Source organism: Myxocyprinus asiaticus, chromosome 3 (assembly GCF_019703515.2).
Source record: "Myxocyprinus asiaticus isolate MX2 ecotype Aquarium Trade chromosome 3, UBuf_Myxa_2, whole genome shotgun sequence".
In the NCBI taxonomy this organism is placed as follows: domain Eukaryota; kingdom Metazoa; phylum Chordata; class Actinopteri; order Cypriniformes; family Catostomidae; genus Myxocyprinus; species Myxocyprinus asiaticus.
The window spans coordinates 46,390,952-46,403,532 of record NC_059346.1 but is presented as its reverse complement, the minus strand read 5'-3'; the positions used below and the strand labels follow the sequence as shown (position 1 = coordinate 46,403,532).

At 37.3% G+C, this 12,581-nt stretch overlaps 1 protein-coding gene across 1 annotated transcript; it reads left to right on the top strand.

Annotated features, from left to right (window-relative positions):
• The first annotated feature begins 489 nt into the window (after positions 1-489).
• On the top strand, positions 490-9,139 carry lrrc8ab (leucine rich repeat containing 8 VRAC subunit Ab). Its single transcript, XM_051676849.1, has 4 exons — positions 490-623; positions 1,146-1,545; positions 1,980-4,101; positions 5,018-9,139. The coding sequence occupies exons 3-4, from the start codon at positions 1,987-1,989 to the stop codon at positions 5,291-5,293; spliced, it is 2,391 nt and encodes a 796-aa protein (XP_051532809.1). The 5' UTR covers positions 490-623; positions 1,146-1,545; positions 1,980-1,986; the 3' UTR covers positions 5,294-9,139.
• Positions 9,140-12,581: the final 3,442 nt, after the last annotated feature.

Genomic DNA, 12,581 nt, shown 5'->3' with positions numbered 1-12,581 from the left:
ATTATGACAAAAATAAATAAATAAATACAAAAATTTTTACAAAACCAATATGTTAATATGGGAAGTTCATAACTTTTTTAATGGAGATAATTTTCTCAATTAAAAGTGAAGATAAAAAATAAAAAATAAATAAACTGCACACATTTTAAAATAGTTTGAATTTAAGGAACCTTAGCTTATGAATGTGATATTTGCCCCTCATACAAGTACATTTTGCCAGATTAATCATTTATCGTGGGGAAAAAACAATAATGACTGAAATATAAATCACAAGAAATAAAGATGGTTACATTTGACACCACATCACTTAATGTATGGTCAAAACGTAGAGGAATACGGTATTTTAGAGCTCATTGTGATACAACACGAGATAAATGCAAGGCCTGTTACAATAATTGAGCGCGATTCAGTCCAGTTAGTGGCGCTAATGAGACAAGAAGCACAAGCCAAAACTCATTAGCACTGCCCTCTAGTGTAGTGAATTGAATATGAAAATTACATTTGATCACTGCAGAGATTGTTTTTTGCGCTGATTGTCTTGGTTTGGCTACTTTCCTTTCTCGCTATTAAAGCTCTGTGGCCGTCGATCAACACATGGAAAAGGAGGTGCAACGCGCAGCTGGGTGAGTACATGCTACTGTCAAATGTCTAACTGTTTATCCTTGACGAATAATAACAAAGACACAGTGTCCCGTTATACAACGACATCCAGCAAACTAAAAACAAGACCTGCAGCATTTGATTCATGTACTGAGCTGCGAGTCTGATTGTAATCCGATCAACATAAACAGTCGGCAATGCACCTTTGTATTTATTAATTTGCTACTTATTGTTTTCCAAACAAACATAAGCGATATTGGTTGGTAACTGGTGTCAGTGCTTGTCGGTGGTGGACTCGGCATATCTAGCTGAGAGGATTCAGAATTGAACTGGTTTAATCCAGTTGTCTAGTCTCGTAGTGGTCGGTCAACATCTTTATCATCTCCCCATTTTAATTTGTCTTTCAACCCTCTGTTATTAAGACATATCAGCAAACCATTAAGTTTTGTGTCATATATAATTGTATATCTGTTATTTCATGTAATCACAATGTTTCCAATAAAAGGGGAAGAAATTAGTATTCAACCTGTTCCTTTTTCCTTCAGAGAAAATCAAAGACGGCAGTTGAAAGTGCTTTGAAAAAGGCTCTCAGAAAATACAAAGTGCAAGTATTGGACATTGCATTGTATGCTGTTTTATCACGGCAGGAAATCTGTGTCCCATCCTGATAAAAACATGTACTGTGATGAGTGCCAGTTCCTGACTGGACATGTGGACTGTTAGGTAAGATCCAACTGAGGAGACAACGCTTCAGACACGGCCCTGCCCAAGACAAACAGGATCCGAACCCTGGGGTCACGGACTCTCCATAGCCAGAGGAGACAATTCTTCAGTGTTATAATCGGAAATCACTAATAATAGATGACAAGAAAGCCAAAGTGTTGTTTTGGCGGAGTCTTCTTTTGTAGCAGCCGCTGCCAGAGAAGACAGCTGTCCTCGACTTTGGTAAAACAGTTTTCATTTGTTTATGTTGGGAGATATAATATAATATAGTTAGTTTATGAGAATGGGACAGTGCTAAAGAGATAGTTCACCCAAAAATGAAAAGTCTGTCATGATTTACACTGTGGAACACAAAAGATTTTAGGCAGTATGTTAGCCTTAGTCACAATTCACTTTTATTGCTAAGTGAATGGTGACTGAGACTAAACATTCTGCCAAACATCATCTTTTGTGTTCCATAGAAGAAAGAAAGTCATGGGTTTGAAACACCATGATAAGGGGTAAATGATGACAGAATTTTCATTTTTGGGTGAACCATCCTTTTAAGGACTCTACTTTTTCTTCATGCATTAAATTAGTAAATATAGATAAGATCAAATGATTTGAATAATGATTCAAATATAGATGCATGCAAAAATGTTGTTATTTCCTTATAGATAAATCATGATCCCCATAACTGAGCTGCGCTATTTTGTGGATACACAACCTGCATATCGCATTCTAAAGCCATGGTGGGACGTCTTCACAGACTATTTATCAGTCATCATGCTGATGATTGCCGTATTTGGCGGCACGCTTCAGGTCACACAGGACAAGATGATCTGCCTACCCTGCAAATGGGTGGTTAACAAGACATGTAGAAAGTATTTCAATTCAACTTTTTCTGTGCCCTTGACTCTCGAACCTCAAGGAATCCAGTATGACCTTGATCGTCACCAGTACAACTATATCGATGCTGTATGCTATGAAAACAAGCTTCACTGGTTTGCTAAGTATTTCCCATATTTGGTGCTGCTGCATACGCTCATCTTCCTGGCTTGCAGCAACTTCTGGTTCAAATTCCCTTGGACAAGCTCTAAATTGGAACATTTTGTGTCTATTCTTTTGAAATGTTTTGATTCGCCATGGACCACACGAGCTCTGTCTGAAACAGTTGTGGAGGAAAGTGACCCCAAAGCTCTGGTGAAAATGAATGGCTCCTTTGATAAGAAGGCTTCATATGTCAGCGAGGACGTTGAGGCAAGTGTTTCTATGCTGTCAACAACCAGGTCTCGTTTTGAACAAGGAATTGTGGACCACTCTGAAACTGGTGTCCTGGACAAAAAAGAAGGTGAACAGGCAAAGGCATTGTTTGAAAAGGTGAAGAAGTTTCGAATTCATGTCGAAGAGGGGGACATAGTGTACAGACTCTACATCCGACAGACTATCATCAAAGTAGTTAAGTTTATCCTTATAATCTGCTATACAGGTTACTATGTCCACAATATTCAATTCAGTGTTGACTGCAGTGTGGAAATTGAGAATCTCACAGGTTATCAGATGTACAATTGTGCCCATCCCTTGGCAACTCTCTTTAAAATCTTAGCATGCTTCTACATCAGTCTAGTAGTTGTGTATGGGATGATCTGCATGTACACCCTTAGCTGGATGCTACGACGTTCGCTCAAGAAGTATTCTTTTGAGTCTATCAGGGAAGAGAGTAGCTATAGTGACATCCCAGATGTGAAAAATGACTTTGCCTTCATGCTGCATATGATTGACCAGTATGACCCCCTTTATTCCAAACGATTTGCAGTTTTCCTCTCAGAGGTGAGTGAGAACAAACTTCGCCAGATGAACCTTAATAACGAGTGGACTTTGGACAAGCTTCGGCAGAGGATCACCAAAAACTCGCAAGAGAAGTTAGAGCTGCACCTATTTATGCTCAGTGGAATTCCAGACACAGTTTTTGATGTGGTAGAGCTGGAGGTTCTGAAACTTGAGCTCATCCCTGATGTCACTATACCACCAATCATTGCCCAACTAACCAACCTCAGAGAGATGTGGCTCTACCACACACCAGCCAAAATCGAAGCTCCAGCCCTGGCGTTTTTGAGAGAGAACTTGAAATCACTGCACATCAAATTCACTGACATAAAGGAGATCCCTCTGTGGATCTACAGCTTGAAGAACCTAAGCGAGTTGCATCTGACTGGGAACCTTAGTTCTGAAAACAATCGCTACATTGTCATTGATGGTTTACGAGAGCTGAAGAGACTAAAGGTTTTGAGACTAAAAAGTAACCTTACAAAGCTGCCACAGGTGGTTACCGATGTTGGAATGCACCTTCAAAAGTTGTCCATCAACAATGAAGGCACCAAGTTGATGGTGCTCAACAGCTTGAAGAAGATGGTGAACCTGACAGAGTTGGAACTCGTCCGCTGTGATTTGGAACGCATACCACATTCCATCTTCAGCCTGCACAACTTACAGGAGATTGATCTTAAGGACAATAACCTCAAAACCATAGAGGAGATCATTAGTTTTCAGCATCTTCATCGACTTGTTTGTCTGAAACTGTGGTATAATCAGATTGCTTATGTACCTATACAAATAGGTAAATTGACCAATCTGGAGCGCCTCTATTTGAACCGCAACAAAATTGAGAAGATGCCAAATCAGCTCTTCTTCTGTCGGAAGCTTAGGTTTCTTGATCTAAGCCATAACAATCTAACTGACATCCCATCTGAAATAGGACGATTACAGAACCTTCAATACCTTGCTGTAACTGCCAATAGGGTAAGTTTGGGGATGAACAAAAAGTTGAGCGGGGAAATTCACAAAAATGTTGCGCCATTTATACGCATGATATTTCAGCCTTATTCACCAACTACCCGCAATCCAGTTTAAGTAAACAGCGCTGAGTCTTGAGTATTTAAATTAAGGAATTGCCATTCCTTTCCGGCAAACATGCCTCCTTTCTATGTAAATTAGGTTTATTATTGATTGCGATTTATTCACAAAACTCTGCGCTATTGGCCCGACGCAATGAACGGCACATGTATACTGCCTGAGGAAAGCAGGTGGTAAACATTTATTTTAAAAAAGACGTTTGTGTACATTTTAAAATCGATTATGGCGGCAGTAATACATCTAATTATGATCAAATGATGGCTAAGAGTGTTATAACATGTCACATATCCAGATGCGTGGTGTAGTCAAGTGCACTTTCGGGGTGTTAAAGAGATGATTCAGGTGTCTGGATAACAGAAGAGGAGTAATGCAGTACAGTTGTGGCATAATGAGCCAGATCGTGGTGGTTTGCTGCATCCACTGCTATATAGTGGCGAGAACTGGCCCACAAAATCAGAATTCCGGCATGCAAATTGAATTCGGCACAGATTTTGTGGGCGTATTTGCACTGTTGCCTGGTCTGCATAATTTTGTGAATCAAGCGCAAAACCAGCACAGACAGCACGTGCAAATAAACCACTTTTACTGGGCGCAATCTATTCTTAGTGAATTTCCCCCATAGTGTTCTTATACTGAAATGCAAGTAGTAGATTTTTGTAAATTCCTTTATTCAAGTAGTGGAAAGAGGACGATCCATGGGTTAATGTGATGGTGTAGGTTTATTATTAAAAACAATTGCACTTTTACTCATCTGTGCATTTTCTGATCTCTACCCTCTTTTCTACTTTCATTTTGACCATAGATTGAGGCTCTTCCCCCGGAGTTGTTTCAGTGTAAGAAATTGCGTACACTGAACTTAGGAAACAACTGCCTGCAGTCCCTGCCCTCTCGGTTTGGGGAGCTCACCAGTCTGACTCAGCTTGAGCTGAGGGGCAACAGGCTTGAGGGCCTGCCTGTAGAACTTGGGGAGTGCAGATTGCTGAAGAGAAGTGGTATAATTGTGGAGGACAATATTTTCAACACTTTACCATCAGAGGTTAAAGAGCAGCTTTGGAGGAATGAAAAAGAGGCTGCTTGAGATCAAGATGCATAAATCTTAAAGCACTGCCCTGTGTGAAGATTTTATAAAATGCTGTGTGGAGGGGAATTTTAACAAAGCAATACAGAAGTATTACATTTGTCACATTTTTCAGGGTTGAGGATGTTTCCTGGAAGACAAAGGAAAAAATTACTTTAAGTAAGTATTGGTCATTTATGCCATGTAATGTTTTAGTGATACAGAAGGAATATTCTGTAACCCAGACAGCAATGACATTTCTGCTGTTATACAGTGCAAAAGTATTTTCCACATCCTGATTTCTTCTGTTTTTGTCTATATCTCATACTAAATTGTTTCATAAATTCAAACAAAATCTAACATAAAACAAAAGCAATCTGAGTAAACACAAAATACATATTTTTAAATTATAATGTTATTTATTGAATCAAAAAAGTTATCCAATACCAACTGGGCCTGTTTGAAAAAGAATTTGCCCCCTTAATTACTCCTCAAACCTATGAAACTGCATTCATAATGGGGTTCAGCTGGACTAGACACATCCAGGCATGATTACTGCCAGCCCTGTTCAATCAAATCAACACCTAAATAGAACTTTTTCAGCAGCATGAAGTTGTCTAAAAGGTCTCACCCAGAAGCACACTATGCCAAGGTTGAAAGAATCTCCAGAAATGATGAAGAAAAAGGTAATTGAAATACATCAGTCTGGGAAGGGTTACAAAGCTATTTCAAAGTCTCTGGGACTCCTCAGAACCACAGTGAGAGCCATTATCTCCAAATGGAGAAAACTTGGCACAGTAGTGAACCTTACCAAAAGTGGCCGACCTTCCAAAATTCCTCCAAGAGCACAGCAACGACTCATCCAGGAAGTCACAAAAAAGCCAAGGACAACATCCCAGGAACTGCAGGCCTATCTCACATCAATAAAGGTCACTGTTCATGACTCCACTATCAGAAAGACATAGGCCAAAAATGCCATCCATGGAAGTGTGGTGAGGCAAAAACCTGAAGAACATTAAGGCTCTTTTGAATTTTACCAAAACACACCTTGATGATCCTCAAACCTTCAAATCAAACACAGAATTCCACAAAAAGAACATCATACCTATGGTCAAGCATGGTGGTGGTTTTGTGATGGTGTGGGAATATTTTGCTGCTTCATGGCCTGGGCGACTTGCAATAATTGAGGGAAACCTTAATTCTGCTCTCTACCAGAAAATCCTAAAGGAGAATGTCTGGTCATCAGTCCATGAGTTGAAGCTCAAGCGCAGCTGGATTGTGCAGCAAGACAATGATCCAAAGCATAGGAGTAAGTCCATCTCTGAATGGCACAAAAGAAGCAAAATTAAAGTTTTGGAGTGGACTAGTCAAAGTCCTGAATTGAACCCAAATGAGATGCTGTGTCAGGACCTTAAACAGGCAGTTCATGCTCAAACCCTCCAATGTGGCTGAATTAATGCAGTTCTGAAAAGAAGAGTGGGCCAAAATTCCACCACAGCGCTGTGAAAGACTGATCTCCAGTTATCAGAAGCGTTTGGTTGCAGTTGTCGCTGCTAAAGGTGGCACAACCAGCTTAAGTTTAAGGGGGCAGTTAGTTTTTCACATGATGATATACCTGTAGGTGTTGGATAACTTTTTTTGCTTCAATAGAATAAATATATATTTGAAAACTGTATTTTGTGTTTACTCAGGTTGCCTTTGTTTTATATCTCGTTTGAAGATTTAAAACAATTTAGTATGAAATATACACCAAAATAGAGGAAATCAGGAAGGGGGCAAATACTTTTCCACAGCAATGTACATTGAGGATGAGTGAGCAGACTAAATATAACATCTTGAATAAGGTGCTGTTCATGTTGGCCTTAATTAAAATACACAACACAATTTTATGTATATTGCATTTTATCCTAAACATTTTGAATGGATTTTTTAATTTGTCTGTGTAAGTGTTGTCTGAAATGCTGTTTGAGCGCGTTTACATACCAGTGCACTTATTACTCCCAAAAAAGCAGCTTTTTAAAAAATATCTGACAAAGCAAAAAATCAGCGTTTTATTCTCTGCTTTTGACGTCAAACCTTGAAAACGTGTGCGCACATTGGATAAGCCAGTAAATACGCCGGTTAAGGTGTTTACATGCAATGTGAAATTGGTGTAATGGGCAAAAATCTACCTGTGTCGATCGGTTTATTCTTACACCATTTATGATCTTACACCGTTAAAGGAAAGCCGTTTAATGCATTTACAAGACCACACACATCGGCTTATTAAGCATAATCGGTGTAAGAACGTGCATGTAAATGCGTTCATTGATTGCCTTTTGTTAATCTATGTATCAGTACTCCCCATTCAACCCCATCAGAGTTGACTGTTTTCTGCTGTAACATCTATTAAGCTTCCTTTGAAATGATTGGGTGGTGATGTTCAAATTGCTCCACCTTAATCTGTTGGGGTTAATATATTTTAAAAACACAGAGAATGCTTGGTAACTACTTACTGTTTTTCATACATGCACTACGAGTTATCTTGCACATTAAAATGCTGTACAGCCTTTTTCTCACACTTACTATGTAAAATGCAAGTAACCTCTGCTGCATGAATCGTATTATTCCTTAAATGTCAAAGGTTTAGGGAAATACATAATTCAGTATTCAGTGGCCCTTTCTCTTAATCTTTGTGAGTTTGTTATTGTCTACTGTTCTATTTAAAAAAAGGACTTGTTAATCCCTGTATTGAAAGTTCAGTAATGTGTGTTAACTGAATACAGTATGTTTGGTTGCGTGAATGGTTTTTGATGGGGCTTGCATGTTTGCAGTATTTATTACTTGATGCAAAAATGAAAGATAACATTGAAATAGTGTGCTACAGACATCTACATGGATTTATTTGTATTAAGCATATTACTATTACAAATGTTTTGTTTGCTTTTTTTTTTTTTTCAAGAAGTTTGCCTTTCAAGAAGGTAAACAAGTCTCCTTGATTATGTTACACTTTACAAATACAGCACCTTATTTTCACCAGACTGCACACTTTGAAATGCCTTGAATTATCAAGTAAGAATTTTCTAACAAATAGTTCTATCATTTGTTGTAATGGTAGATTATCCATTTGTATTCTGTTGCCCGGCATGTAAACTTTAACATGGAAAAACTTGGATTGTACCCTCAACTTTGCACTAAACCTTCTTCCAGCTTATTCTTATGTCATGTTATTCTCAAGACATTGCATGACAACACACTGTTAAGAAGACAATCAGTATTTCGTGAAACATTGTGTATGTGCAATGCAGTTTTGTATGTTAGAAATTGACTGAATTGTAACTCTTTTTCAGTTGTGAATACAGGTTAATACTGTATGCCAGTATGCATCTAGTAAGATTAACCTTGCTGTTTTGTCTTGCCATTATAATAGCCATATTCAATTTGACAAACGTGTTACTTTTGAAAGGTTATTGAACGTATTGCATATTGTTTATTACCTCAAGTATTAAATATTTTAGGATTTATTACATTTTTCAGTATATACACATTGAAAGCTAAAGCTAATACAATATCAGATCGTATTAATACTCAGGTAAGTGCCATTCAACTTTGTACACTTGCAGCTCAGTCAAACATTTTTAATGTCAAGGTATTTGTTTTTTTAAATTGTGCTTAAAACAAATGTTGCCATGTTTATTCTTCTGGTGTTACCATCTAACCATTTGTTATATTTATGGTTGATGATGATGGATTATATGTATTCTGTAAATCCACTTTTTTTTTTTTTTTTTATAAGTGTATTATGTAAAATATGAATTAAATGCCACCAACTGTATCAAGCCATACAGAGTGAATAAACACTGTTTTCTCCAGTGTGTTAATAAAATTCACTACAAGTATTTTTAGTATTTGTTCTGATTCTTTTTATGAAGAATACCTTTAAATACTAAATAATGAATTGATTTCTTTTTTTTTTTTTTTTCAGCCTTATCGGCTGTTATAAATGCTGCAGTACATGTGTAGCATGCAGTAACAAGCTACTTGAAAGTATTTAAAGAACATTTCAGGGTTTTTCGATTTTAATTTTTTAGGATAGCCAGAGGCATTCTTGTTTAGAGAATAGAGAAAATAAAAAATTATTGTCTTGATGTGCCTGATTTGTTAGGAATTATTCTTCACACTCTGGCTTCTTTTGGGTGAACATTTTTATTTGAGTTAAGATTTTTTAAGGAAGTTTTTCATCTTGTAGCCTATTATTATTGTGAAAATTATTTTGATATATATTATTATAAAAAAAAATTATAATAAATGGACATCCAGTAGAGTAATAATCACAATTGAATAAATAGGCTACAAAGGAATTTTTGCATACAGTAAATATACATATATAGAGATGCATGGAAAGGAAACAAATAACTAGAATATATATAAACTCGTTATACGTTTTACGTTATAAAAAGAAACGTCCCTTTTTCAGGACACTATATTTTAAAGATAATTTAGTAAAAAATCCAAATAACTTTACAGATCTTTATTGTAAAGTGTTTAAACAATGTTTTCCATGCTTGTTCAATGAACCATAAACAATTAATGAACATGCACCTGTGGAACGGTCGTTAAAACACTAACAGCTTACAGACAGTAGGCAATTAAGGTCACAGTTATAAAAACTTAGGACACTAAAGAGACCTTTCTACTGACTCTGAAAAACACCAAAAGAAAGATGCCCAGGGTCCCTGCTCATCTGCGTGAACGTGCCTTATGCATGCTGCATGGAGGCATGAGGACTGCAGATGTGGCCAGGGCAATAAATTGCAATGTCTGTACTGTGAGATGCCTAAGACAGCGCTACAGGGAGACAGGAAGGACAGCTGATCGTCCTCGCAGTGGCAGACCACATGTAACAACACCTGCACAGGATCGGTACATCTGAATATCACACCTGGAACACACAATCCCTCCATCAGTGCTCAGACTGTCCACAATAGGCTGAGACAGGCTGGACTGAGGGCTTGTAGGCCTGTTGTATGGCAGTTCCTTACCAGACATCACCGGCAACAACGTCACCTATGAGCACAAACCCACCTTCGCTGGACCAGACAGGACTGGCAAAAAGTACTCTTCACTGACGTGTCACGGTTTTGTCTCACCAGGGGTGATGGTCAGTTTGCTGAAAATAAAAGCAGCTGAAAGTGAGAGGATGTTTCTTTTTTTTTTTGCTGAGTTTATGTACACACACACCGATCAGCCACAACATTAAAACCACCTGCCCAATATTGTGTAGGTCCCCCTCATGCTGCCAAAACAGCACCGACCCGCATCTCAGAATGGCATTCTGATATGATAATCTTCTCACCACAATTGTACAGAGCGGTTATCTGAGTTACCGTAGACTTTGTCAGTTCGAACCAGTCTGGCCATTCTCCATTGACCTCTCTCATCAACAAGGTGTTTCCATCCGCAGAACTGCCACTCACTGGATGTTTTTTGTTTTTGGCACCATTCTGAGTAAACTCTAGAGACTGTTGTGTGTGAAAGTCCCAGGAGATCAGGAGTTACAGAAATAATCAAACCAGCCCATCTAAAAATCTGTGTTACTGATACTAGGTCATAGACAATGTTGGGAGGTTTACTTTTGAAATGTATTCCACTACAGATTACAGAATACATGCTGTCAAATGTAATTTGTAATGTATTTCGTTAGATTACTCAAGGTCAGTAACATATTCTAAATACTTTGGATTACTTCTTCAGCACTGGTAGATTTTTTCATTTGTTTCGACTATAAAAACTCTGCCAGTACAGTAAGACAAAATACACGTTAAAAATACATTCTCTGAAAAACCTAAATATCTTATGCAGTGTTGTTTCTAAAACAAGATCAATCAAACTGATCTTGTTTTAAGGATTTTTAGATATTTTTACAGGAAAACAATACAAATATTATTATCAAGAATATGATTTTTGCCCTAATATCAAAGGTCTTACTAGAAAAAAAAAAATTATGATCCAACGTGAATTTTCTTGATAAAAAAAATATGATCGTGTCCGGTAACATGTGCATGTAAAATGTCTAGAAATAGCATTTTAGCTTAGTGTAAAGCTGACAATTTACACAAAGTTTATTTCTATTTCTTCTGCTCCAAACTTACTTCAAACTTACTTCTCTGTCTGCTCGTATGAATGTAACACATCATAAGAAAGTGTTTCACCGCTGTTCAAATACACTTTGGATCGCATCATTTATATGTATACATGTTTTCCATCTGAAAGGACTAAATATGAAATGAAACAAATGACAATAAAATGCAAAGTAATCTCTTCAGTAATCAAAATACTTTTTGAATGTAACTGTATTCTAATTACCAACGATTTAAATTGTAACTGTAGTGGAATACAGTTACTTATATTTTGTATTTTAAATATGTAATCCCGTTACATGTATTCCGTTACTCCCCAACCCTGACTATAGATACTAGGTCATTGTTTCTGGTTAATCTGAGGCTATGAAGTGGTGATCTGGCAATCTTGTCCTTCTTGTGTTATGTCAGTTTTACAGTTCTAACATTAGGGCGCAGTGTCTGTTTGAAAAAAAAAGTCTTGTGCATTCAAGCTAAGATTGTTGTCTTTTGTGGTCAGATTAGTTAATTGCTGCTGTCCTTTCCAATGGTTGTAAACTGTGGGAAGACTAACATGTGAGGCCAATGATGTTGAAACTACTGTATTAACTGGCGATCTTTTATTTTTGTTGTTTGACAAAACAAGCTCTTCTGGCACTATGGTTCATTGTATGATTTAAAGGACAAAAATATGCTCGGCTTAATATATGACAATCTTTAATTTGTGTGATATGAACAATATTACTGTCCTGAATTTAAAACAAATTGGTCATGAAGTTTGCCACAGTGATATAATTGTTTCCATTGACTGGTGGGTTCTAAGGCAACAATTTACGTCAATAACATTTCCGCGACATTACACTCACCCTTATAATGTGTTTTGGGCACAGCGTTTAATAATGTGTAATAAAAATCTATGATGCTTGCCCAGTCTCAAAGCCCACGGCACGTGCCTGATATAGGCTGTGTGTGTGTGTGTGTGTGTGTGTGTGTGTGATACTGTAGGAGAATTAATGCTGTTGTAAAGGAATAGGGTGGGCATAGTTTTTTTGTTTGTTTATTGCACCTTGTTTGACGTTATTTGATCATTTAAAAAAATAATGGCATTATTTTGTAAAACATTTGCACTGTACATTATTTTTCACACCTGCCTAAAAATGTTGCACAGTGCTGTTTTTATATTACGGGAAAAACTTTTAAAAAAGTGGCAC